This window comes from Podarcis melisellensis (genome assembly GCF_964234715.1).
Source record: "Podarcis melisellensis genome assembly, chromosome: 2".
NCBI lineage: Eukaryota > Metazoa > Chordata > Lepidosauria > Squamata > Lacertidae > Podarcis > Podarcis melisellensis.
Window position 1 is genome coordinate 19,314,592 of NC_138529.1, and position 20,864 is coordinate 19,335,455.

A 20,864-nucleotide genomic window follows, 5' to 3' on the forward strand; every position below is an offset into this window, starting at 1 on the left:
CTATTAGTGGCTTAGCGGCTATTAACGGCTTAGCGGCTATTAACGGCTTAGCGGCTTTAAGAAAAAGGAAACAAACTCACAAGAACTCGCAAGACGTTTGCAAGCCCATAGGCAAATTCGTCTTGCGGAACGACTCAAAAAACAGAAAACTCTTTCATCTTGCACGTTTTTCGTCTTGCGAGACATTCGTCTTGCAAGGTACCACTGTACTTGGATTTCACATTACTTTTTAGTGCAATGCGGTACTTGCTAAGGCAGAAGTCTGAACTGAAGAGGCTTTCTGCTTGAAGGACATCTTTAGATACAATCTATTGGCACATTTTAAATTTAAAAACTTCATGGAACCAAACTGACCAGCCAGTCTTAAATTCCTTGCAACTTGAGTAATATCAACGCATTCCAAAAAAATCTGACAGAGTGATTGGATATTAGATTGTTAATGATACTTTGGACACCACTGTCACTGGATCTATATGCACTGCTAACTAGTTAATGTCCAAGAGTTAGAAATCCTATTTATTTAAATACTCTTTATTATTGTACTTGTAGACCACTCTTCAGTGCACATGAAAGCTTATACCCAGAACAAACTTAGTTGGTCTCTAAGGTGCTACTGGACAATGCAATAAACTTATTTGTTTGTATAGCGCTCTTGTATAGCGCTCTTGATGCTTTTGAATTATGGTGCTGGAGGAGACTCTTGAGAGTCCCATGGACTGCAAGAAGATCAAACGTATCCATTCTTCAGGAAATCAGCCCTGAGTGCTCACTGGAAGGACAGATCGTGAAGCTGAGACTCCAATACTTTGGCCACATCATGAGAAGAGAAGACTCCCTGGAAAAGACCCTGATGTTGGGAAAGATGGAGGGCACAACAAGAAGGGGACAACAGAGGACGAGATGGTTGGATGGTTTTCTCGAAGCTACAAACATGAGTCTGACCAAACTGCAGGAGGCAGTGGAAGACAGAAGTGCCTGGCGTGCTCTGGTCCATGGGGTCACAAAGAGTTGGACACGACTAAACGACTAAACAACAAAAATAGCGCTCTTCATCCAAAGATCTCAAGGTGGTTCATAGCAATGTAACCTTTTCTTTCTGTGTCTTCTGTTTTATGGATCACCAGAACACACACAACAATGTGCCAACTGTTTCCTCTAACTCCACTCTCATGTTCTTATAGTTGTACGCCGTATGAACACCAGTCAGAATCTTTGATCCACCCATCAAAAAACCAACAATGAAGAGAGAAGGCCTCCCCAAAAATATATTTATTTGCCTTTGGGTTACAAATTTACAAATAACATTTAAAGTAGGTTTAGCTCTTAAGATAAGACACATCTAGGATTACATTTCTCACAGGTGTCCAGTTTGCAGCAATGTGTACTTTGAAATAAAAGTTTCAACTTGTTCTCCCTGCAACATTTTCATCGCCCTCCAGTGAATGCTGCCGCAGTTCTCAGGTTTGCCTTGGGACTGAGTCAGTTCCTCTCTGATGTAATCCAGCCAAATATCTTCAAAGGAAGAAAAAAGGCTAGTTAATATTGTGATAATGGAAATGCCCCCATGGGCCCAAAACTTAGCAACACATGATCCTATGTATGTTCCACCATTGGGGTATATGTGTGGAGTGGGTTTTTTTGCAAAATCTGGGACTAAAAACTTAACAGTTGCTATAGTACTTACAATAGCTCCTTTTTAAATATTATGTACTCCGCATCAAAGATAAGAAAGTGGTTCCAGCAGAAGTGGTGGGTTTCGATTTACGTTATGGTGTATGTTGAACAAGGGTCGCGGGGGGCGCTGTGGGTTAAACCACAGAGCCTAGGACTTGCCATTCAGAAGGTCCGCGGTTCAAATCCCCACGACGGGATGAGCTCCCGTTGCTTGGTCCCTGCTCCTGCCAACCTAGCAGTTTGACAGCACATCAGTGCAAGTAGATAAATAGGTACCGCTCCGGCGGGAAGGTAAACAGCATTTCCGTGCACTGCTCTGGTTCGCCAAAAGCGGCTTAATCATGCTGGCCACATGACCCAGAAGCTGTACGCCAGCTCCCTCGACCAATAAAGCGAGATAAGCGCCGCAATCCCAGAATCAGTCACAACTGGACCTAATGGTCAGGGGTCCCTTTACCTTTATATGTTGAACAATGCAGACATTGATGATGAGCAACCTTTGGGCCAAGTCCAGAGTAAAATAACTTGTGCACAACTTAAAAAAAAAATCCCTTTCCTGTACATTGGATGGCTCTGGCTACCACAGCCTTATGGCCAGCTCCCAGGTTAGCCAGATGCTTAATTCTGGGGATTTGAGGGGTGGTGTGGGGATTTCATCTGAGGGACATTGCTATTTGGGCTGCCTGCTTATTTAGCTGCCGACTTCATCCTTATTACCAGGCATAGGCAAACTCTGGCCCTCCAGGTATTTGGGACTACAATTCCCATCATCCCTAGCTAACAGGACCAGTAGTCAGAGATGATGGGAATTGTAGTCCCAAACATCTGAAGGGCCGGAGTTTGCCTATGCCTGCTTATTATAATTCTGGCCTAAGTAGGTTCTCAAGATGACACGCAGTAAAATCCAGTTTTTTGTGTGCATGTGTTTAAATTTACTCTAATCAAAATGCAGATGGAAGGAAGAGAAGATCTCTGGTTATACCCACAACACTTGAAGAAATAAAACTTCTTACCGGGGTCTGTGGCACCGAATTCTCTCAAGGCACGTTCATAATATTCTCGGATATTGGACATTTTACAGGATTCCTTGGAGGTAGAAAAAAAGGGGGGGATAACTAAGGATGCTGAGCCAAAGGTTACAGCTGTTAAATATACTTGCCAAGTACATAAAACAGTGTATTGCTATTTAGTCCTTCAGTCCATGAATTAAAAGGACACAGGAATAAGAGCAGAAGCTGTGACAGGCTTGGGCAATAAAGTATTGAGAAGCTTTCCCCTCTCACATAGCACTTTTCCTGACTCACCACCCAAACCCATAGCCAAGAATGCTTCCCCTGCTATTCCTTCTCCACTACACCCCCTGGAGCTCCCTGAAAACTATACGTAAAACACACATACAATGGTACCTCGGGTTAAGTACTTAATCCGTTCTGGAGCTGAAACAGTTCTTAACCTGAAGCACCACTTTAGATAATGGGGCTTCCTGTTGCTGCCGCGCCACCAGAGCACAATTTCTGTTCTCAACCTGAAGCAAAATTCTTAACCTGAAGCACTATTTCTGGGTTAGCAGAGTCTGTAACCTGAAGCGTATGTAACCTGAAGCGTATGTAACCTGAGGTACCACTGTATTCCTGTCCAACCAGATACAACCATGGGCAGCAACTAAAGTGAAAGTTAAAAACATTCAGAACGCACACAGAGATGGCTGCTTTATTCCAAGACAGAACACAAGTCAATCCAGCTCAGAACTGGCTGGCAGTGGCTCTTCAAAGTTTGGGGCAGGGTTATCTCTCAGCCCTACTTGAAGCTGCCAGGATTTGAACCTGGGACCATATGCATGCAAAGCAGATGATCTAACACTGAAGGCAGCCCTCTATAGGAAAGCTTTTAAAGTTTCAATGTTTTGCTATGTCTTTATTCCTTACGCCGGAAGCTGCCCAGAGTGGTTGGGGCAACCCAGTCAGATGGACAGAGTACAATTATTATTATTATTATTATTATTATTATTATTATTATTATTATTATTATTATTATTATTATAGACCTCCGCCTGGCCTTTGGCTTAGAGCCAATTTGATTCCCTCCCTCTCTTTCTTTTTTCTTTTCCTTCTCCTCCTGCGAGGAGGCTACATTTTAATATTTTAATGTTTCAATATTTTAATGTTTTATTTTAATTTTGTTTTTAAGTTGTAATCATTCAACTTGGCTGGGGAGGGTGGGGTATAAATAAAATTATTATTATTATTATTATTATTATTATTATTATTATTATTATTATTATTCTACCAAATAGGCAGAGTAGGCACTGATCTATGGGCCCCACACCTTTTAGCGCCCCTGCAACAATGCATCAAAATTGGTTTATTAAAATTGTTGGTTGATAAAATAAAAATAGAAAATGTACTAGGCATCCACGTTTAATCTGACACTGTGGAGCTATGACCTTTTCCCCAAACAAACAAAAAAAGTATAAAAAAATAAGCAACATCTCTAGCTGTTTAGGGCTTCCAGAAAACAACACAACATTTTGAGTCATGTCAGGAAACAGAACAGCAACGATGCCCTTGATATAGGTCAAATCCTTTAAAGAAGTTTCCAGAGGTTTTCTAAAAAGGCACCTTATAGTAGTCCAATCCCAACATATTCCGGCATATTAACCACTGCTCCCTTTAGAAAATTCACAATGGCACTTGCCTCTAATGATACAGAACATCCTAAAACTAAGTTTGTCCTAAGTTACGTTACTTACTTGCTCCTTTTCAATCTGAATCATCTTCTTAAAGAACTCAAGGGAAAACGGACGGCTCTCATGCAAACTAGGACATAAAAGATGGTGTGTGAGGGATTCAGTTTTTAAAAAACCATCAGAGAAAGCGGAAGAAATAAATAATTGTATTTCTGTATATGTGTGTGTTTCAGAAGGAGTTCTTACCTGGTAAAGACTTTCTTTGCTTTCTTATAGCCACCAGCCCTGTACGCCCATTCGATATACTTTTCCTTCATGGTTACCGAGTCAGCAGGCAGCGTGGCAAGCAAAGATCTCTGCAAGTTAAAACGTAAAAAGAACCTGAGCACATTCAGAGAAGACCTGTGAAGCTCTTAAGCACATGTCATGGACTATCAGGAGCCGCCATATTTTGATCCAAAGTGGGATATTTCAACCCAGAGAGCTAAGGATTCAAATAAGAGAGCAGGAATGGTGTACACAGATGGAATAATTCTGAGTACATCTGAGTACATCTTGTAACTTTGAGACTGTCCTTTCCAAATCAATATACAGTCATACCTTAATTTTCGATCAGCTTAGTTCTTGAATGTTTTAGTTCCCGAATGCCACAAACCCAGAAATGACTGTTCTGGTTTGTGAACTATTTTTGGAAGCCGAACATCCGATGGGACTTCCAATTGGCTGCAAGAGCTTCCTGCAGCCAATTAGAAACTGCACTTTGGTTTCTGAATGTTTTGGAAGTCGAACGGACTTCCAGAACGGATTCCGTTCGACTTCCAAGGTACGACTATACAGTGGTACCTTGGTTTTCGAACGTACAGTAGTACCTCTGGTTGCGAACGGAATCCGTTCCGGAGGCCCGTTCACAACACGAGCAGAATGCAACCTGCAGCGGCGTGTCTGCACATGCGTGGGTTGCGATTCGCCGCTTCTGCGCATGATGCCATTTTCGTGTCTGCGCATGCGCAAGCGGCAAAACCCAGAAGTAACCCTTTCCACTACTTCCGGGTCGCCGCAGGACGCAACCTGAAAAAACGTATCATGAAGCAAACGTAACATGAGGTATGACTGTAATCTGTTGCGGAAGACTGTTTAAGTTCTGAAATGTTCGAAAATCAAAAACTCAACAGCTGACAGCTTGGCCTCAGGATCTTGCACTAAGCAGAAGCCACGTGGCATGTTTGACTTCCGAGGCGTGTTCGAAAACCGAAATATTCGTCAACAGAGACGTTCGAAAACTGAGGTACCACTGTATTTAGAAATGGAGATTGTGTCTGAATGCATTCATACACACATTTATATCTGGGGTGCTTTCAATGGGTGTGCGCCCCCCCCCCATTTGAGTATTACTGTCTCCAGTCATTCCCCTCCTTCTCCCCCTTTCTTGCACCCCCCTCCTGCTTTGCTTCCACTTCTCCATTGTCAGAGACAACTCACATCTTCAGCAAAGGCTTTCCCCAACTATGGCAGCCAGATCGGACACTGTCTTCCCTCGCCAAAGCCCTTGACCCCAACTTAGTCTGGCTCCTGTACTCTACAAGGCTGTCTTGGGATCACATAATTTCTTTGACCTGCTGATTACCAAGCACAGTGCTAGTTCTAAAATTAATGCTAACATGATAGTGTTGCTAGTAAAACTATTCCCATCTGCTTTCCTGAATAGTTCTACCCATGCTGAACTGTCGTTGTTTTCAAATAGGATATGTAATACCTGATAGAGTGCTTCCGTTTCAGGAGTGCTATTGACATTCTCGCTCCATTCTGTACATAGAATCCATAACGGCAAGCTGTCCTAGTGGTAGGAAGAGAGAAACATTAATGTATTTTTTAAAATAATTTTTATTGAATGGTTTTATGTTATAAAAAACAATACAGCCATACTACCACTAAATATAATTAAGAAATAAACATTACATACATTGATATTTAGTTTGTTATTTGTTATTTACTGTCTTATTTCCTCCCAAACATTGCATACAACACACATATGTGCAGACACCCACACACCCACACCCGCACAGAAAATGATAATAATGAAAGTAAATATTTTTTCCCCTTTTATCTTCCAAAATCTTTTCTTCAACTATGACTTCCTGTCAAGTCCCTATGCATATGTTTTATCTTACATTTGAATGTACTCAAAACAATAAACCTTTCTATATACCGTATTTTTCGCACCATAGGACGCACCGGACAATAGGACGCACCTTGTTTTAGAGGGGGGAGAACAAGGGGGAAAAATTCTTCCGCTCTCTGCCCAGTGCCCCTTCAGCGAAGCGGCAGGAAGCGCTGCACAGAGAGTGGGAGAATTTTCCCCCTCTTGTTTTCCCGCTCTAAAACAAGGTGCGCACCGACCCCTCTCGCTCTCCAGGCTTCAGGTTCCTTTCGACCTGCTCTTTGGGGCTGGCGGGTGGAAGCCCACCACCAGCCCCAAAGAGCAGGTCAGGGAGCAGCGGAAAGGCGCAGCGGAGAGGCTGCTGCCATAGTCACGCGTCACTTCTCCAGCTGGGAGAGGGTCGCGGGGCTATGGCTTCTTTAGCCCCACACGCGCTCTCCTGGCTGGAGAGGTGATGCACGGCTATAGAGGCTCCTGCCATAGCCGCGCGTCACCTCCCAGCCGGGAGAGGGTCGCGGGGGGCTGCTCCAGCCGGGATGACCCTCCTAGGATGGGTCATAAGGAAAGGGTTAAAATGGGTGTGATGTGCTTGGCCAGTGAGAATGCAAGGGAGGAATAAAAGTTAGAGTGGGAGGTTTTGAAAGTCAGTTGAGGTTTGGGAGTTGAGAGTTGAGGTTTGGGAGTTGAAGAAGGAAGAGGGAGGTTTAGGTGTGGGTTGGTAGAGTTGTATTGTGAGAGAGTGAGAGCAATCGTTAGGTGGAGTCAGATAGATAGCTGGAATAATCAGTTTGGAGTTGTTAGGAACCAAGATTAAGAAACTGTCAAGAAAAACTAACTGAAACCACTGAAACCATAAGCTTGTTCCTGCATTTAAAAATAAACTTGATTATTTGTTTATGTTAACAACTGACTGGACTCCGTGTGTCCCCGTGAGATACGGGGTGGTGGCAGCAGAAAAAGCAATCGCAGTGGAGGCACAGGGTCAATAGACCGTCAAACGTCCGGGGGCCCTGTGTGTGATCGCCACACTGCCCCTCCACCATGAGGCTTGCAAACAGCAATCCTTTCATTCCAGGGGCTTGTCGCTTACCTTCGCCTTAACTGCTCTAAATGCTTCCTGGAAACAAGGGCCTACACCATCCGTGTTCAGCTGGAGTAGCAACTTCAGCCTCAGCTCCCACATTTCTACCAAGTGGCTGAATCGTCTCGTTGCCGCTGCTGCCACCTCTTCAGCCTTTTCTCGGAGGTCGAGCCCCAGTAAGAGCTGGAGCTGACAAGATGCAAATCAAAGATAAAACGGAAGCCTTTATTGAGAAATGTGTCCCAAGACCCAAACTCCCATTTCATATGATGTGGTGCTTTTATATATATATATTTTTAAAAGCCCAGCAAGAGCCATATACATCCTTACCCATTGCTGATAGAGAGAAGCTGGCAGCAACTGTAATTCATGAGCTCGGCTGCAAACACTTGATATCCTTTCCAACCTCTAAAAATACAAGGAGAGATAAGGAAAAAAGAATGAGCTTCACTGCCATGCAGACTAGCTTCACTGCCATGCAGACTAGCCTCCATGCAGACAAAACAAAAGTAAACTTTTGAAATTGCCTGCAGGAATACTTAAAGCGTTTACCTTCTGCTTTAACTCTTCACTGTTTGTCTTCCGGTTATATCTTTCCAAGCAAAAAGCGACGTAACGTTCCCACATGGCCTCTGGAGGGTTAAAAACGTTTCATTAAATAAAAACAGCAGTCACTCCTTCTGAACGAAAACAACAACACTGCTTTTCCAAGACCCGCTAAAGAAAAATTCAACTCCTAAGCAAAAGCTATCAACCAACAATTAAAAGGGGGGTGAAACCACCTATTCACAAGATTTGCTACAAGTTTCTTTCCTCCTTCAGTATCTTTATTTAGAAATTTTATAAGCCACTTGATCAAAGAGCTCACCGAACAGTGCACGAATAAAATCGTAGATAAAACACAGCTAAAATCCACACGGTACAGACACCGTATAAACCTCAAGGCAGCTTTGGTGCTTTCTCCTACTTCTCTGAGTCAGCTGAGGATGAAAACGTACAAAATCCAACTCTCTTGGAACACATCATGAGGAAAAGTGGATTGCAGGACACCAGAAAGAAGACACACATATTCTACCCACCTCATGGCTCTTTTCCGTCACCAGAGCAAGACAACCGTAGGTTGAATATGATTTCTGGTTTAGACCCTTTGAATATGATTTCTGAAGTGTTTCATGGGAGGCCTCTGGGAAGGTTGTGCATGAAATAAACCCTTGCTAACCAGCCTAGCCGGGTTCACTCAGCTGTTCCCTCCTCCATGCAAATTGCACAATGTTCGTTAAGTCCCTGAGGTGAAGCGGTTAGTGGCGTAAGGCCCGCAAACCCTTGTGCTACATGAAGGTACAGGAGGGCCCTGCTCCCTCCCAACGCTGACACTCTGGCCACCTTCTCAAATTCAGCAGAGGTGGCCATGAAACGGTTTTGGACAATACCACTTAAGACTGCAGGGCAAAGGTTCTGAGGAAAAATCACTCTCTTGTGAGCAGCAGTACACTCCCAAGCATGCAATATGTCCTATAAAAGCTTAGCCTGGAAGCTTGCTCCTTGAAATCTAAATTTCTACATGGAGGGATTTTATATGAGGCCCAGGAAGGTGCTGAATGGGGAACATTCAGTCATGCGAGTTTCTACCTGCAGTCTTGAGGTGGTCAAATCCAGACATGGCTTCATCACCTCATCTGCTCTTAGAACTAGACCAACAAGCCTACAGTTCACCTTAAAGCCTATAGCTTAATTACTATTTTTGGAGGACATAAATCACCACTGTTATCGTGTAAAGGGAAAGGTAAAGGACCCCTGGATGGTTAAGTCCAGTCAAAGGTGACTATGGGGTTGTGGCACTCGTCTCGCTTTTCAGGCTGTGGGTACTGGCATTTGTCTGCAGTCAGGTTTCCAGGTCATGTGGCCAGCATGACTAAACTGCTTCTGGCGCAATGGAACACCGTGACGCAAACAAGAACGAACGGAAACGCCATTTACCTTCCCACTGCAGCAAACTATTTATCTACTTGCACTGGTGTGCTTTCGAACTGCTAGGTTGGCAGGACCTGGGACAGAGCAACGGGAGATCACCTGTCGCAGGGATTTGAACCGCCAACCTTCTGATCAGCCAAGCCCAAGAGGCTCAGTGGTTTAGACCACAGCGCCACCCGCATCGTGAAACCTGATTAACAATTGCAAGCGGATGAGAAGGACAAATGGACAAGCACTAGGAAAGCTTGCTGCCTCTCTTGCATTTCCAGATGGGTGTTTAAGCGTGGGAAGGAGGTTCATCGCGCATGGAAATCCTTCGCAGCATCTGCATGACATCATTGGCAAAAACAAAAGTATTGCCTTCCCGTTTTCATTCAAATATACCCCTTTCGGGAGAAATCTGAACACTTAAAAATTAAAAAATAACCACACACATATTGAGCTCTTCAAGTCCATCAGTTCATAATTAATTTGGGAATCATGACTACATACATCTTCAAAGCTCTACCACAAGAACTGGAAGTATCATTTATGTTTTAGAAATTTAATACTTTATAAATGCTGATATATATTAGAAGCACAAGTTCTAACCTGTGGGAAGGGAGGCGACTGCTTCATCAAACACCATGCAACACCGTTCTTCTTTTAGGGCTGCTTCCTGTGCTTTTGACTGTTTGGACCGATGTTCTGTTGTGGGCAATGAGTCCTTCTCCAGCTCCTGCCGTGCTATGTAGTCCCACATAAGAGGATCATTGGCGTATTCTGCCTGCAGGCTAAGAGGAAAACTATCATGCTATTGCTCCATGCGCTACCCTCTTCTTAGGAGGGAGCATTAAGAGTGCTTTGCTCTCCAAGCAGGTGGCTATATCACAACAGTGACATTTTATTTATCCTGAGATAATCTTGGCACCACTTCAGGTGAAGCCACGTCAGACATGCCAGAGTCTGCCAAGTCACAGTCTGGTCTACCCAGGCTGAAGAACAGAATGGGGATGAGGTGGTAGACTGAAAGCGAGGAGATCACACCTGAATGCTTTCCATGTTAAACAAAATAATACTTCTAGCACAGTGGCTTCCAAACTTTTCTTTCCCACAGACCACTTGGAAATTGCTGAAGGTCTTGGCAGACCACTTAATGATTTTTCTGCCTGTTGTAACTGCAATGCGCTACGATAGATGATGATAATAATTTATTATTTATACCCCACCCATCTGGCTGCGTTTCCCCAACCACTCTGGGCGGCTTCCAACAAAACAGTAAAATGCAAAAGATGCTGTATGATATTTTTAAAAAAACCTGTATTTTTACAGACACGCTGCAGACCACCTGAATGGACCACACTAATTGTGCTCTAGTTCTCCACACCCACCCAAACTTACTTTTCCAAAATTTCCTTTTGAAGGTCTTGTGTAAAATCAAAAGGTTTTGCAATTGACAGCAGTGACAGAAGAAACTCGGCACCTAGAATGGAGTCAGACAGACAGACAGTAATTTGGGGGGGTCCAGAACCTCATAAACAGTCTCTCTTAAGCCAGAAAATATTTAACAAATAAAATATATGTACTCTATAACAAGAGGATTAATTTAAAAAAATGAATAAAACCGTAAGAACTCTCCAAACTTTGCTTGAAATGCATCTCTTTAATGTGGAGTGTCAAATTTTGCCGCAAGGCTTGGATTGACTTGTATGTGAACTTGCCTACACAATTCATGAATGCTCAGTACAGCAGCTGGGACAGATCAGTCTGTAGATCATGCAGCTCTTAACCTCAGGGTCATGGGTTCAAGCCCCACATTGGGCAAAAGATTCCTGCATTGCAGGGGGTTCAACTAGATGACCCTCAGAGTCCCTTTCAACTCTTGTGATTCTATGCAGGTAATACCAGGTCAGAGACAACTGGCCCATCAACACGAGCATCCTGAGAGCAGCCAAATCCAGATGCTACAAGAAAGCTGAACAACTCATCCTACATACTAGTACAGTGGTACCTCGGGTTACATACGCTTCAGGTTACAGACTCCGCTAACCCAGAAATAGTGCTTCAGGTTAAGAACTTTGCTTCAGGATAAGAACAGAAATCAGGCTCCGGCGGTGCGGCGGCAGCAGGAGGCCCCATTAGCTAAAGTGGTGCTTCAGGTTAAGAACCGTTTCAGGTTAAGAACGGACCTGCGGAATAAATTAAGTACTTAACCTGAGGTACCACTGTAAATATATTTTTTAAAAACCTAGGTGCCACTTTTGAATTTTAAATCAGTCCCAATATTCATAAAACCATTCGAAACAATAAACAAAAGTGAAAACATCCATATAGTCGATTTAATTTCAGCAACCTCCGCAGCCAGAACCAACCTAGAACTCAGTTATCAACAGTTGTGGAAAGCTAGGGTGAGCAGAGAGGTCTTTTAACTGTCTGTGAAAGTACCCCTTTGTCAGTAACACCTTCAGGGTTGTAGCCATCCCAAAGTCATTCTGTTAGAATGGGTGCTGCAATATTCAACCCCAGCCAACCAAACCAGTGGCCTATATTTATTTTTAAAAACCTAAGCCATGTTGCTGGGACACGGGTGGCGCTGTGGGTTAAATCACAGAGCCTAGGACTTGCCGATCAGAAGGTCAGCGGTTCGAATCCCCGCGACGGGGTGAGCTCCCGTCACTCGGTCCCTGCTCCTGCCAACCTAGCAGTTTGAAAGCACATCAAAGTGCAAGTAGATAAATAGGTACCACTCTGACGGGAAGGTAAACGGCGTTTTCCATGTGCTGCTCTGGTTTGCCAGAAGCGGCTTAGTCATGCTGGCCACATGACCTGGAAGCTGTATGCCGGCTCCCTTGGCCAATAAAACAAGATAAGCGCCGCAACCCCAGAGTCGGTCACGACTGGACCTAATGGTCAGGGGTCCCTTTACCTTTACCTAAGGCAGGTTGCTACTTAAAACACACACACACACACACACACACACACACACACACGAAACACAACATGGGAGTTACCTTTGATTTTCTGAACAGCATTTCTGTAGATAACTCGGGCCATTGCACCATTAAGTATTTCCTCAGAATAGCTGAATTCACCCTAAAATTGCAGGCAAAAGTCAAGCTTTCATGTCCTAGACCCTTTTCAGATAAAAAAACAATTCATGGCACACAACCAACACTTTTTCTTCCACAGAGTTGCAGCCGGGGCCCCACTGCACATATGGGCCACTGCACTGTGAGAGAAATGCTCCACATATATTGATAGGTGGACATTCCCTAATATTGAAAAAGCAACAATAGTGTGGCCTCTGGTTAGCTTTGTTGGCATATATTTTCCATAAGGCACAGAAGGTCACAAGAAACTTGCAACTTGTCAACGTCTTCTAGAAGCAACACAATACACTTTGGCGGGCAGGGGCAGGGAAGGGCAAGATGGAATAATTTAGCTTTTTCCTACCCACCCCAAGCCATTTGGATGGCGTGGGCTACATGTTCAACAGAATACATAAATTTAAAAAGAACTTGGCAAAGAACCTTTCATAAGAGGTGTGTGATCTCTGGAAGAGTGCAGTCACTCAACAAAACACAATCCGGTTTTCACCTTGCGTTTGTTAACAGCTGTACAAGTTACTAGAACTGTTCCACAGCACATGTCCCAAGTTGATGACTCGCCACTATTACAGGAGCACAGAAACATTGCTCCACAGGAGAAAGCTGCGCCAGCGACGTTCCTCGAGTCATGTAGACTCTGAGCTGCACTTAAAGGACAAGCACAAGACCAATTAAGGGATAGCTGTTTTTGCTTCAGATGTCTCAAATGGACACATAGCACAGGAAAGTACAGTGGACGCTCGGGTTGCGAACGTGATCTGTGAGGGATGCACGTTCGCAACCCGCAGTGTTCGCAACCCACAGCTGCGCACACATGGGTTGCGATTTGGCGCTTCTGCGCATAGCGTGATTTACTGCTTCTGTGCATGCGAGACCACTGAAACCTAGAAGTAACCTGTTCCGGTACTTCCGGGTTTCGGCGGTCCGTAACCTCAAAAAATGCAACCTAAGGCGTCTGTTAACCCGAGGTATGACTGTACTGTATAAGTGTGTCGTAATTTATTGTATCACAAACACTTCAAATGATACAACTTAACTGTCTAAGTCAGAGGCGGGAAAACATTTTCCAGATTAAGGGTCCCCGTTCCCTCCTGGGCCAGGTTTTGGGGGATGCACACCAGTGATGGGAAGGGGGCCAGAAGCAGGCACAAAGTGAGTACAGCAACTGTTGTGACACTTTACCGTACAAAGTTAAGTGCATCCCAGTCGCCAGGGCCGGATTTAGGTTTGACGAGGCCCTAAGCTACTGAAGGTAATGGGGCCCTTTATATGTCCAGCTGTCCTTTGTCAACAACAAATTGTTGCTGTTTTTTGGGTTGAATATATGCTATATGGTAATTTATGGACCTAATGGGTATCTAAAGCCATTTGCACGTAACAAAATATGTATTTTATCAAAGTAATTGTTGAACTGAAATACAATTAAGAACAAATATATTAATAGTGAAATGCAATTAAGAAGAAGTATATTGGGGGGTACAGAAGTACTGTTTTGGGGGGACAGGAGACAAGCGGGTGTGGAGGTCCTGAATGGGGTAACTGTGCCCCTGAAAGACCAGGTGCGCAGCCTGGGAGTCATTCTGCACTCACAGCTGTCCATGGAGGCGCAGGTCAATTCTGTGTCCAGGGCAGCTGTTTATCAGCTCCATCTGGTACACAGGCTGAGACCCTACCTGCCCGCAGACTCTCTCGCCAGAGTGGTGCATGCTCTAGTTATCTCTCGCTGGGACTACTGCAATGTGCTCTAAGTGGGGCTACCTTTGGGCAGGGTATAAATAATAAATTATTATTATTATTATTATTACGCTTGTTTAGCTTATACGTAAATCTGGCAGTGCCAGTCACACAACGCTCACAGGTTTCCACAAACACACACCCATCTCCACCCAGGGAGGAAAGAGGCACCTGCACAGTTCAAGGACTTATTTCAGCCAAGCAAAAGCACTTGAGAAGGGTGTAGAGACAGGCAGAAGAGAAGAGTGGCCTGGGGACAGGAGATGTAGCCTGGAAAAAAATCCCAAGGGCTCAGCAGACAGATCTATATTTTCCCCACCCCTGACCCAAGAGGAATTGTTTCTGGCACAGGCAGAAATTTTCCGTGACAACGACATCTCATTTCTTACCAGGTCCATCTTTGCTTGCTCAAATTCTTTCTTCTCTTTCCTTTGCTTTTCGGCATTCATGAGCTCCATCCTGAAATACTACAGAAACAAAGGAAGGCAAAGAGGGGGAAATGAGGTGGCAAGGGCTTCAAATGCCAGTGGAGAAGGATTCCTTGTTACTACTGTGGTTAATAGTGGTGCTGATGTAAAATGTAACTGGAGTAAAATCAGGAATAGGAAATCAGCCATTTTGTGGCGTGCTCCCAATTAACCATGGTTCAGGGACTCCCAGCATTATTACTACCAAAAAATAAATAAATTAGCAGTCTTCTTCTTAATAAACTTTGCATTCGTTGTTCTTTTGACTTTTCCCTCACTACTGTTCTTGAAACTGTTGAAGACTTTGCCCGGTTAAGGGCTTCACCAGAAACTGACGCCGTGATTGTGGATAAACATGGCTGTTTCACAACAACAGAGGCTACTACTGACACATAAAAATAATGACAACAGTGGCGATCAAGTTGGCATGTTAAAATTTTAGAGAGAAATTTTAAAGCTCCCCTGGACTTCTGATGATTTTAACAACAAAAGCAATACTAAATTGCATCATTTTCAGGCTGCAAAGACGAAACACGAAGGACTTCACAACAACTATTGCATATCTTACTTTCCCACCCATGGTAAAGACAATTACATCTGAAGTTTTTCCTGGCAGACACACTCAGAGTCAATGCCTACCATATTTAACTATAGCTTTGAGAATGAAAAAAGGGCATCATACTATTAGCTCGAAAGTTATACATATATAAAAAAGCAACAGTATGTCCAACCAGGCTCACTTGGCACATTCATTACAGGCACTAAACAAAAACATTTCTCTTCAACCAGGCCTTTGACTGATTAGCATTATATGGCTTTTTAAATGTGTCTGTAGGAGGGGGTTATTGGTTTGTTTTGCTTTCGTTTTATTACGCATTTTGTGTTTTCGTTTTGTATTTTTCTGTTGTGAACGGCCCTGTGATCTTCGGAGGAAGGGTGGTATACAACTTCTACAACTAAAAAAAAGAATAATTTGCCAGTGAGGATGGAAAACCAGAATGGCATTCTTCAGTTCAACAAACCAGCAGTCAATGAACAAGCAGATCTTAGCTGAAATGAACTAGTTAAACATTTGCAGCGGAGGGAGTGGGGAAGCATCAGAATCACATATTACCTCTTGATACAGTTTGGGACATTCTGGATGGAAACGCAACGCACGAAGGAACAACTGCCGGGCACTTTCAGATGAGAGACGGTCCTCCATTTCCCATTTTGCAGCCATGATCCAGAGAGCTACAAGAGAGAGAGAGAGAGAGAGAGAGAGAGAGAGAGAGAGAGAGAGAGAGAGAGAGAGAGAGATGGACGCACGGTGCTGTTTAAGACAGCCACTGCAAAACCAACTGACAAGCAAGAAGTCATTCCAAGTAATGGTTCTTATGCCTTGTTCTGCTAGCCTCGTCTTCCCCAACTTGGTACCTTCCAGATACTGCTAGACTACAACTCTCATCATCCCTGGGCATTGGCCACACTGGCTGGAGCTGATGGGATCTGGAGGACACAACATTGGGGAAGGTTGCTCTAGAATAGCAATAACTCTAGTATAGCATAACCTGTTCCATCAGCTTAAATGAGCCAGATCAGGCAAGCGAATTGTGCCACTGCCAGGATATCCCATCCATCTTTTCCAAGACTGCCTATCCTGCTCACTTCATATACAAGCTTAAGTACCGTACCTGGTTTGTTGGGATGAAGAGCTAACATGGCTGAAAAGACCTTGCTCAGCTGTATTTTCCTGTTCTATTAGGAAACAGAAAGCATCATATCACTCTCTTATATTGTGTACCTTTTCAAGATTCACCTTCATTACAGAGGACTTTGATACTGTTTGGTTTGCCATCTTACAGTGAAATATATCGGGATCTGCACAGAGGGAACTTACAGTTTTTAGCACCTGCATTCCCCTTAACGAAAGCTTGGGGTGGTCAGGCAGAACAACAAAGCTCAAACAGCAGCAAGACTGTGAATATTTATTTAGTATTTATTTATTTATCACAAACTCCGGCTGTTGTAAACTCTGTCATGCATACTCATATATAAGAGACAGAGACTAACTCACAGTCCTCTGATAGTACTGGCAGGTAAAAATATCAAAAGCAAGTCCGGTCGTTCCAACAAATCCGGTCATTTCAACAAGGTTCTTCCAAATTATCACCATGCAAAGACCACATCCCGTGGCTCCCTTGAAAAGAGGTTCAACTGCTTTATAAGCTCACAGCTGAAATGAGGAAATTACACTCCAATACTCACCCATTTCTTGCAAAAGGCCACATGAGACAACCACAGCTGAAGATCATCCTATGGAAGTGAAACAAAAAGGAGGGTATGGGTAAGCTAAGAACACAAGTACCATTAATCCAGAATTGTTATCCTTTTTACAACAATGGTGTAAGGAGCAAGATATGGGAAAGTCAAAGCTTCCACAGCCAGCAATTGAGAAACTGACAACCAAGAAGTCATTCCAAGTAATGGTTCTTATGCTTTGTTGTGCTAGCCTCGCAATTGAGAAAAGAAAGTGTCTCAACTAGCAGTCAGTGATGGACCTGTCTTTCAGGAGGAGGAAGAACCAGTATTCTGAAACAAGCATTTTAGAAACTAAAAAGGTAAAGGTAAAGGGCCCCTGACCATTAGGTCCAGTCGTGGCCAACTCTGGGGTTGCGGCGCTCATCTCGCTTTATTGGCCGAGGGAGCTGGTATACAGCTTCCGGGTCATGTGGCCAGCATGACTAAGCTGCTTCTGGCGAACCAGAGCAGCGCACGGAAACGCCATTTACCTTCCCGCCGGAGCGGTACCTAGTTATCTACTTGCACTTTGACATGCTTTCGAACTGCTAGGTTGGCAGGAGCAGGGACCAAGCGACGGGAGCTCACCCCGTCGCAAGGATTCGAACCGCCGACCTTCTGATTGGCAGGTCCTAGGCTCTGTGGTTTAAGCCATATCGCCACCTGCGTCCCTATTTTAGAAACTAGAAAGCTACAAATTGCAACTGGTTTGTTCTTGGCTTACCACTCATGGTTTGTTTGGAGCAAGACAATCCATGAGCCCAGGTTTGAACATAACACTAAGCCAAACTCTGTCACAGCTCCAAGAAAAACAGCAGCAGCACCAGGAGAGGAGTGAAACAGTTGCTGTTTTCTAACTATGTCGCTAGCACACCTGCTCATTCATACTTAGCTGCAGTTTGGCTTTAGAATTACGCACAAATAAGGTCAGCATCATGTTACACAAGAGGTTATACAAAATCATCCAAGTGCTATAGAATAAAAGAGTCTTACACTCCATTTTGTTGTGGCCCGTTTGAAGACACCATGTATTCTCTGCAGAATGGAGTACTCAATCTCATCTTTCTTGAACGAGTAGCCAGTGCGCTATGGAAAACAATGACCAACTTTACAATCCTTGGTAAATTCCATAAGGACCCCTTCAAGTTTTCAGTTACATGTCAACTTACCGCTCTTCTTTTCTTAATCAATTCCAACAGATTGATTTCATACTGAAGGGAAAGAAAATATTTAGAAGGTCAACAATACTTCAAGGATGATAAAAACTGAGCAATAGCTAGCACAGTAAAGCCATGCATTTATTGCTTTATATAGATTTTATGTGATATTATATAATAACTGCAATTAAGGCCTGTAATAATGAGGTGAATAAATCAAGAATTATCCAGTGCCCATTCATCCTAGCTACTAAACATGGAGAAATGCTCCTCCCCACTCAATCAGTGGGCTGAATCCTCTTGGATTTTGATGGAACCAAAACATACATTTACCACTTTCTCTCTCTCTCTCTCTCTCTCTCTCTCTCACACACACACACACACACACACACACACACTTCTCTATGGAGGGTCCAGAAAGATTTCTGTCTATTCTTAAGAGCTGCTGCTAACCGGGGATGGGGAACCTGCGAACCTCCATATGTTGGTAGTCCAAACCCCATCAACCTCAGCCATGATGGCCAACTGTCAGGGATTATGGGACCTGTAGTCCAGCAACATCTGGAGGGTCAATAAGTTATCTACTCGTCTGGTGATATAAGGCAGCTTCCTCCATTTTTAAAAGGCCCTCTCTACATCCTTATAACTGCATTGTAATTAATGTATAGATCTGCTGCATCAAAATTTAGAACCAAGAGATATACCAGACTGTGCATCTGACAACTAAGCCATGCTTTATTGCATTATGTTTTCAGTTCACATTTTTAAGAAACACCACAAGATATAACACTTGTTAACTGAGATAAATATAAAGAGATGAAAGCATACTGAAATTGAATCCTCTTAAGAAACCTACCTGAATGTAACTGATAAAATTCTCCTTATGGAGTGCTCTCCGTTGTATTTTATATTCAAGGGCTAAGGTCTTCTTAATAACTGCCCTGCAGAAATACAAAAAGGCAACACCCTTCCATGGTTCCCTATCCACAGAACACACAGGTATCACAACATTTTAAGGGCAACTCAACTTTCTCCTTATTGTCCATGTCTGGAGAGGGACATGCAGGTTCTAGATGGGTGCCTGGCTGCTAGAATGGGCTGGGTGGGGGGCTGATAAAATCCTGAAAAAATGTTACTGAATATATGGAAAGTAACTGTGTACAGCTGAAAACGCTGGCAGCATTAAGATAAATTCCACAGTGTAAATAAGTTTTGATGGATGCAATAATGGAATACTGAATGGTACATTGTAAAATATGCAGGGATATAAGATATGTAAAATGAACCATGGAAAGAGAAGAAGAGAAGTCACTGATATCTTAAGTATATTAAATGTTTCTCTGAAATTGTAAAAATTTAATAAAAATCATATATATTTATTTTTTAAAAAAATATATGGTATGGCTTGGCTGCTTGCAGGTCTACCAAGAACAGCCTGTTTCCTACTGCCCTTGAAGGAGTAGGACCAGGGCCGGATTTAGGATTTAGGTTTGATGAGGCCCTAAGCTACTGAAGGTAATGGGGCCCTTTATATGTCCAGCTGTCCTATGTCAACACCAAATTGTCACTGTTTTTTGTGTTGAATATATGCTATATGGTCATTTACGGACCTAATAGGTATCTAAATCCATTTGCACATAACAAAATATGTATTTTATCAAAGTAATTGTTGAACCGAAATACAATTAAGAAGAAATATATTAATAGTGAAATACAATTAATAAGTACATTAATAGTGAAATAATTATTAAGCTCTAACTTAAAATGGTTGGGGGCCCATTACTTACATCACAGGAGCCTACACAACACAAAACACTGTTGCTGTATGTAGGTTTTATTTGATTTGTTTTTTATCTTACATTTTGGAAATGTACATCCTGGTTGTTGTTTTTCCTTTAAATTTTTTAGGGGCCCCCAAGAAAGTGGGGCCCTAAGCTAGAGCTTGTTTACCTTATACGTAAAACCGACCCAGACAAACGAGGCTCCCTTTCCCCACCATCCTGCTTCCACCCCCAATCCATGGGGTCGTTCCCTCCCTAGATCCCCGGGGATCGCGGAGATCCCGCCTCGCCCAACCTGATCTCTTTGCTGGTGAGGAGCCCGACCCTCCCCAGCTCCTCTAGCTCGGGGATCCGGTCCTCGATGCGCTGCTCGGTCCTCTCCGCCATGACCGGGAAAGGCGACCAGCCTCCGAGCGCCGGTCTCTAGCTAAATGCACAGCAGCAGCGAGCAACACATGCCCGCGCCAGGAGAGTGACTCGACTTCCGCTTCCGCCGGCGTGTCGCCGCGTTTCCCTTCCGCGCAGGGCTCGCTGCCTCCCTGCGGCTCCCAGGGGAACTGCAGCATTTCTGGCTCCGGCAGGGAAAAGGGGTCAGGGCAGATCAGGGCCGCTTTGTCAGCCTTTCCTCCTCCGCTCCTTTGAAAGGAAAGCCTGGTCCAGACCTGAGGTGGGAGGAGGGCCTGGTGACAACCTGAGTTGCTAAGATGTGGAACATACACTTCATTAATTCAAGGAATATACATTAATTACAATTTACCAATTGAAACACCCCCAGCAAATTCCTACTAC

The 20,864-nt window shown here is 43.7% G+C and overlaps 1 protein-coding gene across 1 annotated transcript; it reads right to left on the bottom strand.

Moving 5' to 3' along the window:
• Window positions 1-1,251: 1,251 nt before the first annotated feature.
• UTP6 (UTP6 small subunit processome component) lies at window positions 1,252-20,558 on the bottom strand. Its single transcript, XM_081898694.1, has 19 exons — window positions 20,371-20,558; window positions 19,151-19,235; window positions 18,307-18,348; window positions 18,131-18,223; window positions 17,105-17,152; window positions 16,531-16,594; window positions 15,972-16,090; window positions 14,780-14,857; window positions 12,561-12,642; window positions 10,951-11,032; window positions 10,162-10,343; window positions 8,152-8,231; window positions 7,930-8,007; window positions 7,609-7,788; window positions 6,114-6,194; window positions 4,607-4,716; window positions 4,424-4,490; window positions 2,688-2,760; window positions 1,252-1,512 (listed from the first exon to the last, which is right to left on the bottom strand). The coding sequence occupies exons 1-19, from the start codon at window positions 20,460-20,462 to the stop codon at window positions 1,355-1,357; spliced, it is 1,794 nt and encodes a 597-aa protein (XP_081754820.1). The 5' UTR covers window positions 20,463-20,558; the 3' UTR covers window positions 1,252-1,354.
• Between the last annotated feature and the right edge of the window lie 306 nt (window positions 20,559-20,864).